The sequence below is a fragment of the Leptopilina heterotoma genome, unplaced genomic scaffold (assembly GCF_015476425.1).
Source record: "Leptopilina heterotoma isolate Lh14 unplaced genomic scaffold, ASM1547642v1 Lhet_74, whole genome shotgun sequence".
NCBI lineage: Eukaryota > Metazoa > Arthropoda > Insecta > Hymenoptera > Figitidae > Leptopilina > Leptopilina heterotoma.
Window position 1 is genome coordinate 795,524 of NW_025111173.1, and position 24,589 is coordinate 820,112.

Consider the following 24,589-nt stretch of genomic DNA (forward strand, 5'->3'; position numbering starts at 1 on the left):
TCCATAAATTACCTAAAATTCTTTTGCAAATTGAAATCCCACCATTTTTTTTATTTCAGACACTGTTACATACATTAGCACCAATGTTTCTAGTGGTCGTAACAGAAAGCTAGACCCCACCATCCCCTTAAAGACTTACTTAATTTGTCAATGACCTATTACATTAATTGAATATTTTTTGAAAAATTTACTTTTATTTTTTACAATTGGTTATAAATACTTTTGGAGGTGTTTTCTAAAGTCATAAGGAGTTAGAAAATACAATAAAAAAAATAAAATTTTTTTAAATTTTGAAGTGTAGTAGTACCTTAAATAAAACTTGCCTATGGAGCATTTAAAGGTTGTAATATGTTTTCTAGGTCCAGTCAATAATGAAAAGAGTAGAAATGTCTCAGAAGTAAAAGCAAAAATGTGTAGTGGTCCAAGTAGTGGAAGTGAGACATGTAGGTTCCTGCCAATAAAGACAAAAGTAGAAATGTTCCTACTAGTAAAAGTAAGAATGTGTAATGGCTTACTAGTGAAAGTAAGACGCGTAGGAGGCAGACAATAAAGGCAAGAGTGAAAATGTTCCAACTAGTAAAAGTAAGAATGTGTAATGGCTTACTAGTGAAAAGAAGACGCGTAGGATCCAGCCAATAAAGGAAAGTGTGGAAATGTTCGAAATAGTAAAAGTAAGACTGTGTAATGGTCTAACTAGTGAAAGTAAGACGCGTAGGATTCAGCCAGTAAAGGCAAGAGTGGAAATGTTCCAACTACCCCAGTAGCACGTAATATTACAGCAATATTGAGAACAGTGCCTTAATATTACCAATATTGCCTCAATGTTGTCAATGTGACTAGAACGAGACACGTAGGATCCAGCCAGTAAAGGCAAGAGTGGAAATGTTCCAACTACCTTAGTAGCACATAGTATTACAGCAATATTGAGAACAGTGCCTTAATATTACCAATATTGCCTGAATGTTGTCAATGTGACTAGAACATTACGTGCTACTGGGGTAGTTGGAACATTTCCACTCTTGCCTTTATTGGCTGGATCCTACGCGTCTTCCTTTCACTAGTTGGCTCATTACACATTCTTACTTTTACTAGTTGGAACATTTCCACTCTTGCCGCTACTGGCTGGATCCAACGCGTCTTCCATTCACTAGTTGGGCTATTACACATTCTTACATTTACTAGTTGGAACATTTTTACTCTCGCCTTTATTGGCTAGATCCTACTCGTCTTCTTTTCACTAGTTAGACCATTACACATTTTTACTTTTACTGCTGAGAAATTTCTACCCTTTTCTTTATTGACTGGACCTAGAAAACATATTACAACCTTTAAATGCTTTATAGGCAAGTTTTATTTAAATTTTATATGAATTTTAGAAATCGGTCGCCATATTGGATCCGCTATTTTGAATATTAAAAATCTGATGTCAGATTTATGTTCAGAGACCCTAAAAGCCCCTGAGTGACAAGTTTCATGTGAATTCAAGCACTTTTTTTATACTTCTTCCGCCATATTGGATCCGCCATCTTGAATTTCTTATTTCGCCATCTTGGACTATTGAGAAGATGCAATTACCTGATTTTTTAAACCAACGAAATACCTTTAGAACACAAAAAAATCCCATGTAATAAGTTTTATTTAAATTCGATATGATTTTTCGAAATGAGTCGCCATATTGGATCGGCCGTTTTAAATATTAAAAATCTGATGTCAGATTCGTGTTCAGCGACCCTAAAAACCCCCGAGTGACAAGTTTTAAGTGAATTCAACCACTTTTTTAATCCTTTTTCCGCCATATTGGATCCGTCATCTTGAATTTTTTATTCTGCCACTCAGAATTTGAAAGTAGATGTAATTACCTAAATTTTAAGTACTCATACAACTATTTTCGTTAAAACCAATTTTGGGGGTGGGGGGTCTCTCGTTGGCGGCGTAGAATGCCCCATATACATATATATATATTTTTTTACATTCTCATCACATGAGAAAGTATTAGTTTTGGTCGAAAATTGACTTTTTCTAATTTTATGAAATCTTACGTTTTGGGGTCCCCTGAACCCGAAAAACATGGTCCGGCGAGTCCGTCTGTCTGTATGTATGTCCGTCTGTAGACCAAAATGTTGTAGGCACAATAACTTTTGAAAATCTTATCTGATCGTTTTTAAATTTAACACGCTTAAAGTTGGTATAAAAATGAAGGCTAAGTTCGTTAACCAGCCATTTTTGTTGAAAACTACAGAAACTATAGTAGTTTCAAAATTTTGAAAACTCAATTTTTTCAAATTTCAAAATTTTTAACATTATATTATTTTATATTAGGAAAATACAGACAACTTTTCTCATAATTTTTTTTTTTTTTTTTTAAGTTTTTGGGCCAGACCAACTTAACTATTTTATAAAGTTTTATTTATTTTCTGAAATGTTAAAACCTTTCTAAAAATCTGTAGTTTACAACAAAATAAAGAGAACACTTTTAACCGTTTTTTAAATTATTTTCTTTTGCATCAACAAAATATCACAACATGTTTTGTCAATATTCAGACAATATTGGTTTCTTTATTAGGAAAATAAAATTGTTTTTAGCTGGAGTTTAAGTGTAACTGACGTGTTTAGTTGTGAAGATGACAAGGTGACGAGCCCGATGCTGAATACTTCCTAAAAATTATTTAAAGATTTACATGCAAACTTCGTAGTATTATTTACTATCCAATATTAAAATTAATTGTTTAAAGGTTTACATGTCCCACTTTATTGAATGTTTAGCCTGAAACTTTTCTAAAAATTAAAGTTATTTTTTTATGTAAATCTATTATAGACGAAAATTCAGCAAACCATGTTTCTGCGAAGAAAGTAAGTAATTAAGAATAATTTCACACTTTTAATTAGCAGGACTAAAAATTTTCTTAAAAGTGTACTTAATTTTACAATCATCAGCAAACAAAAATAGGTGATGAGAATGTTATCCTTAAAGTCGTAGTAACTTTAAGAAAAAAGTTTGATAAAACATATAGTAGGAAAAAGAAAAAAAAGTTTTATAAACAATCTACGGAGCGCGAAGCGCGACGACCAATATTTCGCGCGCCCCGAGGCGCGCTGAAACTTGCGAGCGAAGCGAGCCCTCCGCGCGAAGCGCGGATGAGAATGTGTCCGCCCGGAGGGCGGGCAGATTTTTTTAAATATTAAGATATTCGTCATCGTTTTGTCGTCCGTCGTTCGTGTAACTCCGTACTTCATCGTTTGGTCTTTCGGCATTTTCTATAATACTAAGATTTTATTTATATATTGAGGTGAATACTTAATAACAACAGTAATTGACAATTTAACAACATGGAATTGAAAATTCAATAACATTAATATAAAAATTAAGTAAGTTTGACTAGAATTGTGTATAGGTACATACACTGTGAAATTTTTTTTGGAAAAAATTTCCAAAAATTTCTTCTTTTTTGAGTAGTTTACAATTAATGATGAATATTTACCAAGATTGAAGAAAATAATTGTAGTTTATAGGAATTCGTTTTATTTCACAAAATATGTTTGACTACAAAACTATTTTACAAAATATTTTTCACAAACCATAATAAACAATTATGAAGAACAATAATAAAATAGTATCAATATTACATTAGGGGAATGTAACGTATCGTGGCGTGTAAGTTGTGGCGCAGTTGTCAAATCTGTCATGTAACGTCACATCTGAAACGCCTTATCCTATGGTCGATGTCTTTTATCGTGATGACATTTTATATGCAGTAGTAATAATGAACAAACGCGTGCTTTGTACTTTAAGCGATTTTGAATAAAAAAAGTAGTGAAAAAAACTAAAAAGTTTTATTGGACATGTGTGTTAACAGTGCCAGAGTGAAGATTTTTTGAAAATTGAGTCAGGTAAATGTATGGAACGTATTGTTTAGACCTTGGACAACAGTTTTTTGAATTTTACATTTTTTTTAATTCGCGCTATATGAAAGTAACACCATCATATTTCTATCAATAGCTTATTATAAGGTATTATGGCGTAATTTTTGTAACGTACAGTGGCGGATCATTTCTTTGCACGAGTTTCAATTGTCTTTGCATTTTCTGTGTACTAATGCTTCTTGTGCTCCACCGCAACAATTTTCGAATATGTGACACTTTCGGTCTTCCCTTATTTTAGTTGCGTTAAAACAATCACCACTACTTCATATGTCCAAATTATAACCATAACTTAAGTGAAACTTTTTTTTCTATAATGTAAAATCATCAGTTTTTTCTCTTTTTGTTATTTTTCATAATTTCTAGTAGTTTTAATAAATAATTTTAACATCTACATAATGTTTTAGTTGAATACACCAAATCCGCCACCATACCTTATAACTTTCAAAAACCCGTGTAGAAAAATTGTTGGGTTCTAGTGTGGTGCCAGAAAGACAGTCTATTCTCTAACTGGGCGCTGAAAAGACTGTCTGACCATGGGCTAATCAGACCAGTGACGATCGAACCACGCGTTGGTCCAGACTGGACGAGCTAATCAGGGCTAATGAGCAGTACTAATATTTCAAATTTTAGGTTCGATTTCAATATTTCAGTTTTTTAATTTTAAATAATTTACCCAAATTTACTCGGTTCTCACGTTTATTCAATGTAATGTGAAAATATGAATTATTAATAATAAATAAATATTATTGTTATTCATATATATGTGTGTATATGTATTTAATGACAATAACTTATTATTATAATAATTATATTATTTTCAAATAAATAATATACTGCACTAGCAGTAAATATTATTTAAAAGAGTAATATTGAAAGATAATTTTAATAAAAAAACAATTTGCGTTAATTGGTACATTTTTTAAATTCATTCTTTAACAGGCCTTTAACATTATTTACAAACATGTTTACAATTTTAATTTATAACACTTATACAGATTAAATATAGTAATTTTATTATTTTATATAACACTTACAATGAAAAATATCCGCTCGCATGTGGGATCGAACTCACGCCCCCCACCCTTGACGACCCGACTCGAAGCATTTAAACCGCACGGCCACTGAAGTCTTGGTGTGAACTCTCCTAATTTACTATATCAATGCCAGTGTCATATATTCTGTTGCTTATAAGGACGAAGTGAAAACTATGACTAAAATTATTACACATAATAATCCCGAATTATTTTAATTATTATATATGAATATTTAAATAAATAATTCTTACTACAATTATAATCATTAACCATTTTTTAATGAATTACTTTCAGTTTTATCAAAACTTTTTAAAATAATTGAATTCTTATGGCGAATTTCAATAGAATTCGTAAGTATAATTATACACTTTTCGAAGAATTCGATTAAAATTGTATTAAAAATAATTAAGAAATTCTGAGATTAACTAAGAAATTTTGAATAATAAAAAAATTCTGAGAATTTTATTATTTATAAAAATAATTAAATTATTGAGAAGAAACTTATAGAAAAATTGTAAATCTAAACACTTATTGAATTTTTGTGAAAGGTTTTTTATTTATGAAAATAATTAAATTTTTGCTTACATTTTATTTTGCCAAGAATCTTGTTAAAAATTTGTAAAATAATTGAATTTCAGAGAACGATTTTATTATTTATAAAGATAATTGAAATTTTGATGAGAATTTAAAAAAAATTTTGAACATAATTGAATTTCTGTGTAGAATTTTGTTACTTTTGAAAATAATTAAATTTCTACAATAATCTGTAACTTCTCCAACACTCAATTGTTTATAGTGTTTTTAACTAAAATTCTTCTACAGATAAATTATTTTTAATAATTAATCAAATACAATATGTTAAAAAATTGATCTAATTTCAGGAGAATTTGAAATATTAGGCATTTTTCAAAAATCTAAGATCTTTAGAATTTTTAATTAAACTCATTGAAAATTTTATTTATAATAATTCATATAAACCTACAATATTTATTTTTGAACGATTCTTTAGATTGACTAAATTATTCCATTGAATTTTGAAGTGAGAATCCATGTATAAATTTAAAGAAGACCGACAAATCGGGCACTAAAGTCTTGATTGTACTGTGATTTGTACTTTAAAAATTTTGAATTCTAGTGATGGCAATGAGCAATTCCACGGGAAGTGATCTGAAGAATTTTCGATGATTTTAGGAATATTAATAATACTTACTGAATTTGTTCCCTCATATACATGGAATAAAAATGTATAAAAGTTTTTTCAAAATTTTCAAAATTTTTTAAGTTACCGCTTACTCAAAATTTTGGTCGGTTTTTCAAAAGAGGCACATAACTTTTTTCTTTGTTAACCGATTAAGATAATTTTTTTTGGAAAATACTCATAATAAGAAGCACTTTAAAGAAAAAAATAAAAAGAAAAAAAAAATTTTTTTTTTGCCCGAAAAAATTTTAAAAAAATTTTTTGAATCAAAATTTTGAAAAAAATACCTCTTCGATTTAAAAATTTTTTTTTTGTAGTTATTGTCTATAAAGTCAAGAATACTTCCTATAAATTTAATTATGGGACAACAATAACTTTACGAGAAAAAAAATAAAATGTCCAGCGCGGCATGCCGGGACTCGTGAATGTATTCGCTTATGGCGGCGCAAGTTTCGTTCCAAATCACTCTACAAGTCACAACTTTTTGCCAAAACGATTATTCTTTTTTTCTAAATCTTCGTAATTAAGTTTTCTATCGATCTCTCGAGCCCGGTTTTAAAATTTTGTTTTTAAACATTTTTTTAATAACAATAAGTTTTAAAAAAATCATAAAATCGTAAAATATATTTTTTTCAGCTTCAATCATTCAGAAAATTAATCAAAAAACCTATTAAAAGAATGTTTGAGTGTTTCTGATGTATAACAAAAGTATACCAATTTATTAAATTGTTTAAACAATTAATTGTTATTTCTTTCCTAAATTGTACTTAGGGTTAGAAACTTCTAGTTTTTTTAATTGTGCATTTTTTGTAACTAAAACATTCAAGAATAAAAGAAAAACTAAAAATTAATTATTTAAACATTGTTTAAACAATTTATTTTTTGTAAAGTTTTCAATTTACTGAACTTAAAACTAGAAACTTATTATTTAATTTATAGTTTTTTATTTTTTAATGAATTGTACTTTGAAAAAACTAGAAACTTTAGCCCTAAGTGCAATTTATGAAAAAATGGCAACAATTCATTGGCTAAACAGTTTTATAATAAATAATTTTTTATTTCTTATCATCAGTAGATGTTTTACTCATGAAAAATTGTAACAATTAAGAAAAAACTAGAATTTTCAAACCCTAAGTATATTTTATGAAAAAGTAACAACAATTAATTGTTCAAACAATGTAATAAATAAATAATTTGGTTTTTTTCAAATGTAGATGTTTTACTCCTGAAAAATTGAACAATTGAGAAAAAACTAGAAATTTCTAACCTTAAGTACAGTTTAGGAAAGAAATAACAATTAATTGTTTAAACAATTTAATAAATTGGTATACTTTTGTTATACATCAGAAACATTTAAATATATTCTTTTAATAGGTTTTTTGATTAATTTTCTGAATGATTGAAGCTGAAAAAAATATATTTTACGATTTTATGATTTTTTTAAAATTTATTGTTATTAAAAAAATGTTTAAAAACAAAATTTTAAAACCGGGCTCGAGAGATCGATAAAAAACTTAATTACGAAGATTTAGAAAAAAAGAAAAATCGTTTTGGCAAAAAATTGTGACTTGTAGAGTGATTTGGAACGAAACTTGCGCCGCCATAAGCGAATACATGCACGAGTCCCGGCATGCCGCGCTGGACATTTTATTTTTTTTCTCGTAAAGTTACTGTTGTCCCATAATTAAATTTATAGGAAGTATTCTTGACTTTATAGACAATAACTACAGAAAAAAAAATTTCAAATCGAAGAGGTATTTTTTTCAAAATTTTGATTCAAAAAATTTTTTTTAAATTTTTTCGGGCAAAAAAAAAAATTTTTTTTTCTTTTTATTTTTTTCTTTAAAGTGCTTCTTATTATAAGTATTTTCCAAAAAAAATTATCTTAATCGGTTAACAAAGAAAAAAGTTATGTGCCTCTTTTGAAAAACCGACCAAAATTTTGAGTAAGCGGTAACTCAAAAAATTTTGAAAATTTTGAAAAAACTTTTATACATTTTTATTCAATGTATATAAGGGAACAAATTCGGTAAGTATTATTAATATTGCTAAAATCATCGAAAATTCTTCAGATCACTTCCCGTGGAATTGCTCCAATGAAGTCCCATATAGCATACAGTTAGACAGTCTAAATTAGACCGTCCAGAAAAATCCCATATAGCATACAGTTAGAAAGTCTAAATTAGACCGTCCAGAAAAATCCCATGTAGCATACAGTTAGAAAGTCTAAATTAGACCGTCCAGAAAAATCCCATATAGCACAGTTAGACCGTCCAGATGCGTCTAGTTGGGGCAATCTCTGGACTCCAGAATGATTTTTTATTTAAAACACTGTAAAAACAAGAAAACTTCCACGCGCGGATCTAGTTCGTCTGGCAAATGCTGTAAGGATGCTAAAAGGACCTTTGGACAAAAAGTTCTAAGAAATTGTGGAACTTTTCCAAATATTTCTTTTATTCGAAACATTTCACAAACTTTTAGTACAAATAAACCTATGATAAAAAATCGGTGTTTGAAAAGTCATAAAGTAGGATTTCCTGTAAGGCAAAACCCTTAGCTGGTCATCTTAACCCTTTAACGCCTGCGGGACATATATGTCCCACTTACAAAAACCACTGTAACTTTTTTAAATATTAATATTTTTTAACCGGGTTGGACTTGATTTCATCAGAATCGGTCCAAGTATAAAAAAAAAATAAAAGTAAACAATAAAAAAATTTTTTTAATATAAAAAAATAATAAAATGTTTATTCAAATCGGAAAAATTGTTTAAAAAAGTCAGCTCATGTACAGACGCTGAAGTCAAAAAAATTTTTTGAAGCTCACTATGTGAAGTGTTTTGAACCACTGAATACAAATATCGTCGACATTTTGAAAAATTCGCAAAAATTTAATAATGGCGTATTCAAGATGGCGCACACTTCGAAGCAAAATTGTCTTACATTATCCGAACATTAAAAAATTAATAAAAAGAAAGAAAAAGTTCCTTAAGGTTTTCGGGGTCGCTGATTACGAATTTAATGTCAAATTGACATTTTGACAGTTGACAGCTGTCAGAAGAACTGTCAACTTTTATAAGACTGATTTCTCTTTAATAAAAGTGAAGGAAAAAGGTTTTTAGGGTCGCAGATTTCGAATTTGAACTCAAATTAATGATTTAACAGTTGACATATGATATAATTGTCATTTTATAAGAAGTAATTTGGTTTATTTAAAAATGTCCGTAAACGGGTTTTTACATTGCTGATTATGAGTTTGATATCCAATTGACAATACGCAGACAATACTGGCATAATAACAAAGAAAAAAATAATAATTTCGTTTGTGAACAGTATTCCACATCACCTTCGAGGTTCCGATAAAGATGAGTTAGATTTTTTTGGTGAATCTTCGCCTGTAGCCATATTTTAACACAACTCTTGTAATAATTATAACTCGTATAATTTATTGCTGATTTTATAGACACTTTTGCATAAACAAAATTACTTCTTTTAAAAATTGACAGTTGGTTTGACAGCTTCCAACTGTCAAATTGTTAATTTGACGTCAAATTCGTAATCAGCGACCCCGAAAACCCTTTATGGAGTCTTCTTAAAAAAATAAATCAGAGATTTCTTAGTTCAATATCTTACACAATTTTTTTTTTCAAATTTCTAAATTTTTCGTGTCAGTAGGAGGTATAAACTAGCATATATCATAGTTTGTTTCCCAAAATTATTACTTATGTAAAAGAAGTTCCAGTTTTACCAAAAAGTGCACTTTTATGCTTTTTAAAAACCTTGTGGGATTCTGGGCAACTGCCTAAATTAAGTTTGAAATCAAAAATAAGAATGAAATATATTTATTAAATAGTTATAAATATTAAAATCGGACAAGTGCGAATTACACTCGCAGTAAAATCGAGGGTTCCGTACATCCAAATTAAACTCCTTTTTTATAAAAAATATATGGGGAAGAAATATGATTGATTAAAAGAAATAAATACAAATTAGGAAAGAAAGAAATCGATTAAATAACAATATCCCCCCTTTCAAATACTACATAATTATATAAACATATTGAGATGAAATTCATATATATATATATATATATATATATATATATTCTCACATTAAGATTACAAGAAAAATATATATTATTCTATAATGTAAAAAAAATTGATTACATTTCTTTCTACTTCGCAAATATGACATCCAATCAGGTTCGCTATATTTTCCCCATAATCTATACTTAAAAATAAGTATGTGTAATGAGTTTCTACTCACTAGGTCTCGATATGTAGATGTTACGTATGGGGACAGGGTCATTTTTTGACAAATCTACAATTGAAAATGAAAATGTGTACCGAATTTTAGCCCAATAGGTGACGATATGTAGAAGTTCAGTATGGGGTCAGGGTCACTTTTTGACATTTTTTCGAAAAAATTAAATTTCATTCCATTCTAGTTCGTAAATATGATCTCCAATCAGGTTCGCTATATTTTTCCACAAATCTACAATTGGAAATCTAAATGTGTACGGAATTTTAGCCCAATAGGTGACGATATGTAGAAGTTCGGTATAGGGACAGTGTCATTTTTTGACATTTTTTCGAAAAAATTAAGTTTCTTTCTCTCCTAGTTCACAAATATGATCTCCAATCAGGTTCGCTATATTTTTTCCGTAATCTACACGTAAAAATGAGTATGTGTACTGAATTTCAACTCTCCAAGTCCTTATATCCAAAAGTTAAGGGGGGAACAGGTTCATTTTTAAAAAACATTTGATTTATTTCCTTTCTAGTTCGCAAATATGACAGCCAATCAGGTTCGCTACACACTAAAAAAAAAGTTTTACTTTTAGCCCGTTTTCGAGGCTGAATTTACGGTGTAAACGGAGTCAGCCCCATTAAACAAGGACAGACTTATGTGAAATACATGGGCTGAATTTTAGGTGTAAACGGAGTCAGACTTTTTTTTTCCTGTGTATATTTTTCATGTAATCTACACTTAAAATTAAGTATGTGTACCGAATTTTAGCTCACTAGGTCATGATATGTAGCAGTTAAGGTAGAAGGACAGGGTCATTTGTCGTAATTTTTTCTGAAAAAATCGATTTTATTCAGTGCTAGTTCGTAACCATGACTTTCAATTGGGTTCGCTATATTTTTCCTGTAATCTAGACGTGAATACACGAGTAATTTCATAAGGGTTCTGTCAGTACACCTACTATTTACAGAACCCTAGAAATGTTACAAAAGTTTAATTATTAGTTTAAAATTAGAAAACAAAAAGTAAGAAAATAAAATTAATCGAAATCACGATTTAAATAAATAAAATAGGCTGCATTACACAGTGCAACAGCATTTTTATTTTTGGAATCGCATAGGGTGATTTTTATAGGTTTCTTGATGCTGAATGCGAATCCGTAATCAAAATTGTTCCATCACCCTAGATTTTTGAAAAATTTGACCTTGAAAATTAAAAAAAGGCCGTTTTTGGGGTACTTTTTGGTTTTTATCAGAATATAAAAATTTTTCCTAGGGTTTTCACTATGTTCATACGAAAGCCCATAACTTCCTTAACAATTTCCAATTTGGACCTTTTAAAAATATCTATTTTTCGATGAGTTATCTTTGTTTGAAGTTCGCGTCGCATCATAAAATCAGCAAAAATGCCGTTTTTGAGGTATTTTTTGTTTTTTATCAGGGTACCAAAATTTTTTCTAGTGTTTCCATGATATACGTACAAAAGCTCATATCCTTCTCAACAATCTCCAGTTTTGACATTTTAAAAATATCTATTTTTCGATGAGCTATCCTTGTTTGAAGTTCGCATCGTAACGTTAAATGGGATAACAGTGAGAAAAATATTAACATAATATTAATATTATTAATATTAACCCATTAAATCTCAAGCAGAAACCAATGATTCATTAAAGAAACTATTATATTTTTAGGAAAATCAAAAATAAATTGACCATTTTTTTTGTTTATCATTTCAAATTCTTTAACAATAATTTAACAAAAACAAAGATAACTCATCGAAAAATAGATATTTTTAAAATGTTTAAATTAGAGATTGTTGAGGAGGATGTGAGCTTTCGTACGCATATCATAAAAACCCTAGAAAAAATTTTTGTACCCTGATAAAAAACCAAAAAGTATCCTAAAAACGTCCTTTTTTCAATTTTCAAGGTCAAATTTCTCGAAAACCTTGGGTGATGGAACAATTCTGATTACGGATTCGCATTCAGCATCGAAAAACCTATAAAAATCGCCCTATGCGATCCCAGAAATAATAAAAAAGTGAAATTCTGTTGCACTGTGTTAGTTTTTCATTTTAAGAGAAATTTTTTCATTTTAAAAGAAACAGTTTAATTAATTAATAATTTAAATAATTTATTTAAAATTATTAATTTAATATAGTAGGGTAAGTGTACTAGTACCTGCGGCATTACAGCCAAGATATCTTTTGTATAGAAAAAAAATATTTATAGCAAAGGAATTAAATTAAAAATTTATTAAGGGGTTACGCCACCTTGAACGCATGAAAATCGGATGGTTTTTTAGGAATTTTTTTGATAAAACTGTTTCAGGTAGGACTTCTTTACATTTATTGATGCTTTAGTACATATATTGAGCTTTATAAATATTAAAAAAAATTGTTTTTAATTAAAAATGGCGGAGATATAACTATTGGCGTGGATCAATTTTTCCGGAGCACTCCTTGATGGTGTACATGATTGGCAGTTCAATTTTTGTCAGAAACAAGTAAAACAATATTTTTCTTAAAAAGTGATAAATTTTGAACAGAGTGACGAAGCCATTTAAAAAAAAATTTTTTACGCAAATAGATGCACTTCAAAAATTGACATTTTTTTTGGCTAAAATTACCGTATAAAAAATTGGATAAAAAATTTTCAAATTATTCAATCAAAAAAATCCCACGTCACTCTGTGGAAAATCTATTTAGGAAGATGTATATTAATTTTCAAGTCAATCGATTGAATAGTTTTTGAGTTATCGTGTACACCGTCTCGAAAATTGTGGTTTCGAGAAAAACGCAAAAAAAGAAAAAAATGAACTTTAGTGTATTATAACTTGAAAATTTTTCAATTTACTATTTAATCAGCAATTCCTGGGCCATAATTTTTTTTATTTAAGAATGGAAGGGATACAATGAAAAGGACCCTTCCTAAATCATGAAAGGGCCCCCTAGACCATTCGAAAATAGAAAGTCGCTGCTTCCAGCAGCTCTCGGCGCGTCCCCACCGCGCTGACTTCTAATGACCATAACTTTTGTAATTAGTGAGACATTGTCTTCGGCGACATTTCAAAATATTCGTTAGAATATAAACTTTAAAATTAAGCAAAAAAAAATAAATTTTTTTTTAAATTTCAGGGTGGCGTAACCCCTTAAACTAATTGTTTGTATTCTTAAGAATTTTTACAACAATTAATAGCCTATAAAATTATAGCATTTGATTAAATTTAATTAATTAAAAAGAATATCAAAAGCGTTTAATCCTGCGCGCTGAGTCAATTGCTGCGCTTCAGTTTCTGTGGCCAAAATTACATGCATTTAGATGTAATTTTGCCCGTAGCAACTAAAGTACATGCATTTCACATTCATGTTTCAGATTCTGAGGTAAGCAGAATTTACAGTTAAAATTATTAAAGTAATTTATTTTAAATGTATATCTTTATAGACAATTGCATCCAGTATTGTTTAGAATAATTTTTTCAACGTTTTTTAAACAATAATTTTTTCTTAAGTGATAAATAATTACGAGTCATTCCATTATATTTCGACTAAAGTCGTTGCTAACTAATTTAAAAAAATTATAATATTTTGCAGGTATGATTTTAAAGATATTAGGATCACCGAACAAAAAGAATTTTTTAAATATTTTTTATATTTATTGTAAAATAAGCATCTAAAGTATATGAAGTTGTAAAAGCTGTCACATTTTCATCTATTACAAAATATTAAAGAAAACCTATAATTTATTATAAAAACGTAAAAAAATGGTTAGAATTTATTAAGAATGAATTATTTTATTATTATAAAATAGAAACAATTACACAGGCACACAAAAAAAAGTGTCGTGGCCGAGACACTTCAGTAGCATATTCCCATGTATTTTTGGCCGCTGAATCCGAATCTGAAGTCCGAATGCTCAAATTGGTTCTTTTTTTTGAGTTATACTCAAAAAACGACTCAAAACACGAATTTGAACCAAAAAAATTAAAATTTTTTTTTGTGACATGACAATAGCATATTTCCATGTATTTTTTCCCGCTGAATCCGGTTTCGAAGTCAGAATTGACAGATGTGCTCAAAATTATGAGCTAAACTCAAAAAACGACTCAAAAAACCGAATTAAAATGACGAAAATGAAAAATTTTTTTCTGTGACATTGCAAAAGTATATTCCTATGTATTTTTTCATGCTGAATCCGAATTCGAAGTCAAAATTGACAAATTTGCTCAAAATTTTGAGATAAACTCAAAATACCACTCAAAACAAGACTCAAAAAACCGAATTAAGATAAAAAAAATTTTTTATTACACTACACTACTATATTCCCATGTACTTTTTCCCGCTGAATCCGAATTCGCAGTTAGAATTGACAGATTTGCTCAAAATTTTGAGATAAGCTCAAAGAACTGATAAAAAAAGCGATTTAAAATAAAGAAATGGAAATTTTTTGCTATGACACTACATTACAGTATTTCCATATCGGATCTCGCATTTAAAGTCAGAATTGACAGATTTATGACTGATTTGCTCAAAATTTTGAGATATACTCAAAAAACTGATAAAAATGTAATTTAATATGAATAAAGGAAATTTTTTGCTATGACACTACACTAGTGTATTCCCATGTATTTTTTCACTGTGATTCCAAAGTCAGAATTTTTAAAGTGGCTCAAAATTTTGGATTTCATTAAAAGTGCTCAAAAACATGCATGCTTGTACCTGTAACCAGGGTTTGAGTTCTAAAAAATTGTATGTCATTCTGATAATTCTAACTTCGAATTTGTATTCAGCGTATATAAAATTCATGAGAATATACTACCGAATACCAAAAAAATGAACTCTTTTGCATTATATTAAATTTTGAGCATTTTTGGATTTAACTTAAAATTTTGAGCCAATTTAATAATTTTAACTTTGAATTTAGAAGCAGATGTAAAAACATGAGAATATACTAATGTAGTGTACTAGCAAGAAAAGTAGAGTTTGATACCGGTCACTTGTGGTGGAAGTGACTGGACCAACAGACAACTAACTATCTATACGAGAAAACGAGGAGCGCGAGAGAGAGAGACTCGCAACCTCGGAAAAGTGAAGTAAAATTGTAATGTGGGTTGGGATATTAGAACGAGGAGGAAACCAACCACGTTCCACGTTAAGACATTGACAACACAGTGAATTAGAGGAAGACAATGTATAATTTATTCATACTTTCTTACGTACTAATAATACAAGTGGTCTGTCAAATACTGTTGTGTGATCTTTGGGTGATAAGTGTGAGTGTGTGAATGTTAAAATAAAGTTAATAAATCGCAGACAATTTTTCGTCGTTTCGCTAACGGCAACTTAGAAAATGTAGGTCGCAGTCGCGTGGCCTCAGGCGTTCCTTCAGGGGAGTAAGGACCGCCGCTGAGGGGTGACGTTTCGAGATTCAAGACGTCCTCCTCAATTACCAATTCAGCTTCAGGTGGGCTCTTCTCTTGCAGACGTACCTCTGGGGTTGGAGGTGATCGAGGTGGACTGTCTACAATGGGACTGAACGATCCTTCGCCCTCGTGGATTTTAACGTCTTCCGGTGCGACAGCTGACTCCTTCGTCGGGACCAGCGACGGCGGTGGCGGTTGGCTGATGGTAGGCCTGACTACGGCCCGTGGCTTGGGTCGGTTTGAGGACACGTAGTCGAAATAGTACCAGTTCTCCCGTGAAGCGAAGTTCGAAACTTCGGGACGAGGAAGTCGTGCTGGTTCTCTTACTTCCGGAACTTCAACTACTGGAGCTGGGGCGGCGGCAGCGGCGATAGGAGCGTAGACAGCTTCAGGCTCACCTCGACGGACGGTGACGTTGACGGTTGCGATACCGAAACGTGGCAGTGGCAACGGGAGAGGTGGTGCGTCCCAAGGGGCAGGCCTATTTCGTCTGAGACAATATTGTCGGTAAAGCCACTCGTCTCCTACTTGTAGCTGCACTTCCTCGATTGGCGCGGAAGGGCACTCGTCGAACTGCAAACCTCGTTCAGCCCAGTCTTGGGCCACTCGTCGTAAGGACCGCTTCTTACCCTGGGACAAAAAAACGGATGAGTGTGGTTGCTTAAGAACCAGACTCAGTGAGTGGAGATGACATCGAGAGGAAACCAACTCGATGTTAGCGGTTACTCATATCGAGAGGAAACCAACTCGAATATGGGTTTCAGTCTAACGTCAAGAGGGAACCAACTTGATCCAAAAAATGTGTGAGATGGGTCCGAGAGGAAACCAACTCGGACAGTGTAGGTAATAATCGAGAGGAAACCAGCTCGATTATAGCTGTTACTCAATTTGAGAGGAAACCAACTCAAATTTAGAATGTGGATGTCAAGAGGAAACCAGCTTGACACCGCGTAAGTGTGACGCGACCGAGAGGAAACCAACTCGGTGTGTTATAATCGAGAGGAAACCAACTCGATTTTAATGTACTCAATTTGAGAGGAAACCAACTCAAATTTAGAATGTGGATGTCAAGAGGAAACCAGCTTGACACCGCGTAAGTGTGACGTGACCGAGAGGAAACCAACTCGGTGTGTTATAATCGAGAGGTAACCAACTCGATTTTAATGTTACTCTTCTTGAGAGGAAACCAGCTCAATTCAAGAGTGTGAGGGACGTCAAGAGGAAACCAGCTTGACTCCGTGTAAGTGTAACGTGACCGAGAGGAAACCAACTCGGGAGGCGGTAGAAGTAATGAACTTATTGAGAGAAGTATGTACTCACCATTGGAAGGTATTATGAATAAAGATGACAACAGCTTGTGTTCGTTTCGATTTATTAAACGAATGGTGATACAATGGTCGGTTCACTACGGTAACTCCCTAAGGGTGGAGATCCGCAAAAATTCTCTAAGTTTAAAATTTCTTTGAAAATTTTCTAAGTTCAATCTCTTCGAAAAATTTTCTAAGTTCAATTTTCCTGGAAAATTTTCTAAGTCCAAATTTCTTCGAAAATTTTCTAAGTCCAAATTTCTTTGAAAATTTTCTAAGTCCAATTTTCCTCGAAAATTTTCTAAGTCCAAATTTCTTTGAAAATTTTCTAAGTCCAATTTTCTTCGAAAATTTTCTAAGTCCAAATTTCTTTGAAAATTTTCTAAGTCCAATTTTCTTCGAAAATTTTCCAAGTCCAAATTTCTTTGAAAATTTTCTAAGTCCAATTTTCTTCGAAATTTTTCTAAGTTCAATTTTTCTTGAAAATTTTATAAGTATAAACTCGTCGATTTATTCTAAGTCCGAAACTCGCAATTTATTCTAAGTACAATTTCAGAATGTAGTGGTTAAGTTGAGCGGAGGAGGAAGACCAACCTCTAGGTGAGCTCAGGATAGAACTGACGTTTTGGTCCAGTGCATCAGCTTTTATCATCCGCGACTTTTCCAAAACGTAAAGTGGGAGAAATTTCTCAAGAGAGAGGATCAGTTTGCGCTTGCGCTTCTTATCTTTGACTCCGCGAAATGCGCGTACGGTTCACGCGTTTCGCTTGAGCCAGAGGTAAAGTCGCGCGTCTCCTCGCGAGTTTCCCTCTATCTTCAAAGATTCTCACACATCCCTATTCTAATTAATTCTAAAACTTAATTAACAATTAAAAATAATAACAAAACGAAGTTCTTAATACTAAAGTGATAATTTAATATTTATAAAGTAGGTTAAAATTATTCTTATACTTACGTAGTAATTATTATACCCTCGTAAGAATATATAATACCACGTATGTTGAATAACTTAAACTATTAAAATATTAGATTCCTCCTATGTCTATATATGTTCCTGATTTAATATATCAAAATATAACGTATAGTGTGACTCGCGAACATCCATAATTTATAAAAAATAAATTGAAAATAGGCGCGGAAAACACCAGGGTATTAGGAACTGAGAGAAAGTGGCAGGCGAAGCAAAGGGCCTGACGCGCCGGTGGTAGTGGAAAGCAAGTGAGTGGTAGACGGGAAAGCGTAGGCGGCGCGGGGAGGGAAGAAATTGGGCCGTACGCTTGGCAGCCCGCCAGCGAATGAGGGAAAGCGACGAACGTAGTGAAAGGGAGGCGCGTGAGGAAAAAATGGAGGAAAATGCAAGGAAAGCGCGTGGCCAATGGCTCGGCCAAAGACAGGGCTGCATGTTAGAATAAGAAGCACCCGATTTTCTTTACGAAAATTCTGTGTTTCTCTATTCTTATGCGCCCTTGTTACTCCCACCAGTGACGGTATCAAGTTTCTTGACTTTAATTTTTGTAACTTAACAGATTTTCTTGTGTGTCTCAAAATTTTGAGCCATTAGAATAATTCTGACTTCAAATGCGAGATCCGAGTGTAAAAATATATGGAAATACTGTAATGTAGTGTCATAGCAAAAAATTGCCATTTCTTTATTTTAAATCGCTTTTTTATCAGTTCTTTGAGCTTATCTCAAAATTTTGAACAAATCTGTCAATTCTGACTGTGAATTCGGATTCAGCGGGAAAAAGTACATGGGAATATAGTAGTGTAGTGTCATAAAAAATTTTTTCATCTTAATTCGGATTTTTGAGTCTTTTTTTGAGTGGTTTTTTGAGTTTATCTCAAAATTTTGAGCAAATCTGTCAATTTTGACTTCGAATTCGGATTCAGCATGAAAAAATACATAGGAATATACTTTTGCAATGTCACAGAAAAAAATTTTTCATTTTCGTCATTTTAATTCGGTTTTTTGAGTCGTTTTTTGAGTTTAGCTCATAATTTTGAGCACATCTGTCAATTCTGACTTCGAAACCGGATTCAGCGGAAAAAAATATATGGAAATATGCTATTGTCATGTCACAAAAAAAAATTTTAATTTTTTTGGTTCAAATTCGTGTTTTGAGTCGATTTTTGAGTATAACTCAAAAAAAAGAACCAATTTGAGCATTCGGACTTCAGATTCGGATTCAGCGGCCAAAAATACATGGGAATATACTACTGTAGTGTCTCGGCCACGAAACTTTTTTTTTGTGTGCCTGTGTTATCAATAAAAAATATTAAATAAAAAATGATTTTAAAGTTCATCTGGCAAATAATCTATTTTTGCAAATTTAATTCACTAAATGTGAGAAAGAGAAATCATTAAATTGAATAAAACCTTATGAAATATAAAGTACCTGTGTTAAAATTTTAGTTTTTCTTATCACTTTCTTCCTTTTTTCTTCACAAATGTTAAAAAATAAGCAATTAAAACTGGCACTTTGCTTATTTTCACAATTTTAAAATATAAATAACTTCTGCCTAGAAAAATGAAAAATTACGAAAATTGGGCAATAACACAGCCCCACAAAAAAAGAAAAGTACCCTTAGCGAAAGCCCACAGTACCATACCCCTATGTATTTTGATGCGCTGAACACGAATCCGAAGTCAGATTTGCTCCATCACGTCAGGATTTTTTTCTAACCTCAAAAATCATGTCAGATTTTATGTAATTTATGTAAAATACAAAATTTTTTAAAAATTGATTAGATTTGTCTCAAACTTGTTTCTTGGGGGTTTTTAAGATCGCTGATTACGAATCTGCAGTCAGTTTTTAAAAATTCAAAATGGCGGATCCAATATGGCGGCCAAAATTTAAAAATTTGGTGGATTTTCACTTTACTTGGTGTATAGGGGTTTTCGGGGTCGCTGATTACAGATTTGCAGTCAGATGTTAAAAATTCAATATGGCGGATCCAATATGGCCGTCATTTTTTTGAAAACTGATTTATTTTGCTTTAAAATGGGTACTCAGTGGTTTTTCGGATCACTGATAACAAATCTTCAATTAGATTTTGAAAAATCAATATGTCCGTTTGAAAATAATGTAATTTTTATTTATGTCTGTTTATGGTAACGTTTGGCTTCGAAAGACCTGTGCAGTAGTTTTCTTTTTAAGTTTACTCTTTCTGGAACAATATCCCTTTTTAGCATCCAACAATAGTCAGCCTTCATATTTCCGTCCCATCTGCCTTGATATCTGCTCTCAATTTCATTCATATCTTGATAAAACTATTCTCCCTATTCCTCGCTGTAGTCTCCTAAATTTTTTGGAAAGTAACTCAGATGTGAATGTAGGAAATGGAGCTTCAAACTCATCAAGCATCCCAATTTTTGAAAGTTTTTGATCATAACATTCACTATTAGTTCCCAATTCTCGCTCTTATGGTTGCCAAGAAAGTTTTCAATAACTCCCTTAAAACTAAGCCAAATGCAGCTTTCTCTTTTTTACTCATTACTGTGATAAATTTTTCATCTTTTACTAGTTTGCGAATTCGACGTGGAAATGAAAGTACGGGCAAAGTCCAGCAAAGTCCATCAAAGTACAGAATAGTATGGGCAAAGTACAGTAAAGTACGGCTAATGAGCGTTTCCCATACTTTGATATTTAAACGATATTTAAAGTACGGGGACAGTTCGGCATAGTACGGGATCAAGAAAATAGGATTTTCGGGAATATTTTCGAATAGAGAACTACACCAAAGTATTAGAGGCCAGTTTTTTGGGAAATATTAAATCAGAAAATTCAAAATCTAAATCTTTAGAGTTCGGCAAAGTACGGGAAAGTACAGCAAAGTATGGGAGAGTAAAAAAATAGTTTTTTTGAAATATTAAATTAGAAATTAAATTCTAAATTTTTGGAGTTCGGCAAAGTACAGAAAAGTACAGCAAAGTATGGGAGAGTAAAAAAATAGCTTTTTTTACTATTAAATCTGAAAATTGAAATTCTGGATTTTTGGAGTTCGGCAAAGTACGGGAAAGTACAGCAAAGTATGGGAGAGTAAAAAAATAGTTTTTTTTTGAATAATTAAATTAGAAAAAAAATTCTGAATTTTTAAAGTTCGGCAAAGTACAGAAAAGTACAGCAAAGTATGGGAGAGTAAAAAAGTAGTTTTTTTGATATATTAAATTAGAAATTAAATTCTAATTTTTTGGAGTTCGGCAAAGTACAGAAAAGTACAGCAAAGTATGGGAGAGTAAAAAAATAGTTTTTTTGAAATATTAAATTAGAAATTAAATTCTAAATTTTTGGAGTTCGGCAAAGTACAGAAAAGTACAGCAAAGTATGGGAGAGTAAAAAAATAGTTTTTTTTACTATTAAATCTGAAAATTGAAATTCTGGATTTTTGGAGTTCGGCAAAGTACGGGAAAGTACAGCAAAGTATGGGAGAGTAAAAAATATTTTTTTTTTACTTTTACTTTGCTGTACTTTCCCGTACTTTGCCGAACTCCAAAAATTCAGAATTTCAATTTTCAGATTTAATAGTAAAAAAACTATTTTTTTACTCTCCCATACTTTGCTGTACTTTTCTGTACTTTGCCGAACTCCAAAAATTTAGAATTTAATTTCTAATTTAATATTTCAAAAAAACTATTCTTTTACTCTCCTATACTTTGCTGTACTTTTCTGTACTTTGCCGAACTCTAAAAAATTAGAATTTAATTTCTAACTAGCTAAAACAAACGCGCGTAAACGCGCGTGAGTACTTGCTGGGCGCAACTGCCATAACATAAGAACCCTGATTATCTTAAAAATAATGTAAGAAAATAAATAAATTTTGCAATAATTTTAATTAATAGTACCCAATGCATTCAATATCATTTAAAAAAAATTAACAAATTATGCATAATTTTTACATAGTCTTATATAGTAATTACTTAACAATTATTGAAAAATTTTCTGTCTACTTCATAAAATAAACAAATCATAATATTGAATACTATTTCTCATAAACCGTTTTTTTAAAAAGGTTTGTATCATATTTCTAAATAGTAACAGTTATCGTCAAACAGAAACAATAATACTTAAATTAAGTATTTTTCACACTAATTTCATTCTTTTTTTTAATAATATTTAGAAAATTAAATCTGATAGCGTTCCACAATTGTAAGAATGGATGTCGAAATTTTAACAATTCTAAGAAATATGTTAAACGTTGAAATATTCATGATATTTTTGTGTCTTAACACTAAGGGGCCATTCATAAACCATGTAACCTCTTGAAGGGGAGGGGGGTCAAGCAATTGACTACGACAAAGGGAAAAAATGGCGCTAATAGGGGAGAGTGGGGCAAGACGGGGTAGCGGGTAAGACGGGGTACCGGCCCTATTTAACAAACGAATTAACCAATCGCGATTATATTTTACACAATACTGCACCGAGACGATAGTTTCTTGTTTATAAAACCTAAAAGCCATGAGAACAAATCTTTTATCTGTTTTACTAAAAAAACTGTTTTCGACGATTTTCTTGTCATTTTTCACTTTTTTTAGGAGGCGTTTATTATTTAATAATAACAGTTAATGAACTGTATAAATTTTTTTCTAACTGTCAAGGGTTACAGAAGAAGAGAAGCATATGTTTTTTTTTCTTTGTTGAATCGTAAATTGCAGTAATTAATCGTTTTATTAAATTTCGTAGGTGCGTGCAAGATGGGGTAGGGGAGAGTGGGGCAAGACGGGGTTCACAAATTAAGCAAAAAAAAGAGAAATAAGAGAAGTTAAGAAAACTACTAAAATCAAGACTGAATAAAATAAGAGTGACCAAAAAGAAAAAAGCTTGTCAGGTTAAATCATCAATTAGCGATGGTAAAGTGGAAAATACACCTTGTCTCTATTGTAATGGTTTTTATTTAGACTCAAATGAAGGCTGGCCTGCTTTTTTTGTCTGCGGCCAATGGGCTCACTGCAGTTATGCATGAAGATGAAGATGCAACTTTTACTTCTAAAATTTGTCGACAGAAATAGGTTGTTTTTTGTTAGTACCCCATCTTACCCGCCGGTGGGGCAAGATGTGGAGATTTGCAATTTTTTCAATATTATTAATTATAAGCTTTTTTAAGAAACAGATAGCCTTTGTACGCCTTTTTTACGAAAGACTGATTTCCAAAAATGATAATTAAAAATAATAATAAAGTATATATTCGATAATTTTCGTTTTTTTGCGCTTTAAACCTTAAGTATCCCGTCTTGCCCCACTCTCCCCTACATGTAATAGCGTACTACGGGGGGAGGGTCAACATTCCCAAAAAATGGGGCTACGTGGCTTATGGACGACCCCTAACAGATGATAGTAAAAATTAGAAGTCAATCTGCCACCATTTGCGAAGTTAGGAGTTTATTTTTATAAAACATATATTTTTCTAAAATGTCAACGTAATCTTAATCACGCTTTAATATATTCTTGCTGAACACGAATGTCGTATTTATTTTCAATTAAATTCACGTTGTTTCACAAAATTTAAGAAAAATTGAAATATGGGTTCCGTACTCCCCCATGGGTCAAGAATAGTTAGAGCTAGTTTGGCACGGAAAAATCCTGCTAATGCGACTGGAAATTATAAAAAAATGTTTAATTGTTCCTTTTAGGTTGATATACACAATGGTGCGTAATTATATTTGACCTGGACAGTGAAAAGGGACCTTACGTGCGAAAACAAGTTTTCGAGAAAAAAGCAGTTAAAGTTTAACTTAGAAAAACCCTTGTAACTTTTTTAAATATTAATATTTTTTAATCAATTTAGGCTTATTTTCTTCACCGTGAATCACAGTATCTAAATAAATAACATACAAGTAATGAAATTTTTTTTACTAATTGTTTATATAAATTAATAACAAACTCCCCAAACATAGAAAAAATAATCTAAGTTTTCTAACTTGCAACAATAAGTATAAATAAGTGACACATGTTTGTAAGGGTTTTTTTCGCTGATTACAAATATGATAACAAATTTGAATTTTAACTGTTGACAGTTGTCAAAGAAACTGTCAACTTTTCTAAATAATAAAAAGATTATCATCTTCGTTATTTTAATTTGTATAATAAAAAAATCAGTTTTTTCGTATTTTTACTCTTGTTTTTTTTTAACTTTAAAATTTTTTTTAAAAACTACTAATCAACTTATGATTTTTTGGTTTTCACCATCTTAAAGAGCATTTCAAACCCTATCCGAATCAACAAAAAAGTAAAAAATGATTTTTTGACACGTAAGGTCCCTTTTCATAGACCAGGTCACATATACGGAAAAATGAAGCTTATTGACCAATAAATTAGTGGTCGTCTGAAGAAAATTGGTTAACTTTCAGGTTCTAGTTCAGACGAATTTTTATTCAATATTAAAATTTAGAAAATGTTCAGAACATATTGTTATTACTTTCAGATATCAATATTAAATAGTCTAAATCCAATAAAATAGAGAAAAC

General features: G+C 31.1%; 1 protein-coding gene across 1 annotated transcript; it reads right to left on the reverse strand.

Annotated features, from left to right (window-relative positions):
- Window positions 1–15,442: 15,442 nt before the first annotated feature.
- LOC122510797 (period circadian protein homolog 1-like) lies at window positions 15,443–17,327 on the reverse strand. The gene is made up of 2 exons (XM_043625699.1): window positions 17,141–17,327; window positions 15,443–16,450 (listed from the first exon to the last, which is right to left on the reverse strand). The coding sequence occupies exons 1-2, from the start codon at window positions 17,141–17,143 to the stop codon at window positions 15,686–15,688; spliced, it is 768 nt and encodes a 255-aa protein (XP_043481634.1). The 5' UTR covers window positions 17,144–17,327; the 3' UTR covers window positions 15,443–15,685.
- Between the last annotated feature and the right edge of the window lie 7,262 nt (window positions 17,328–24,589).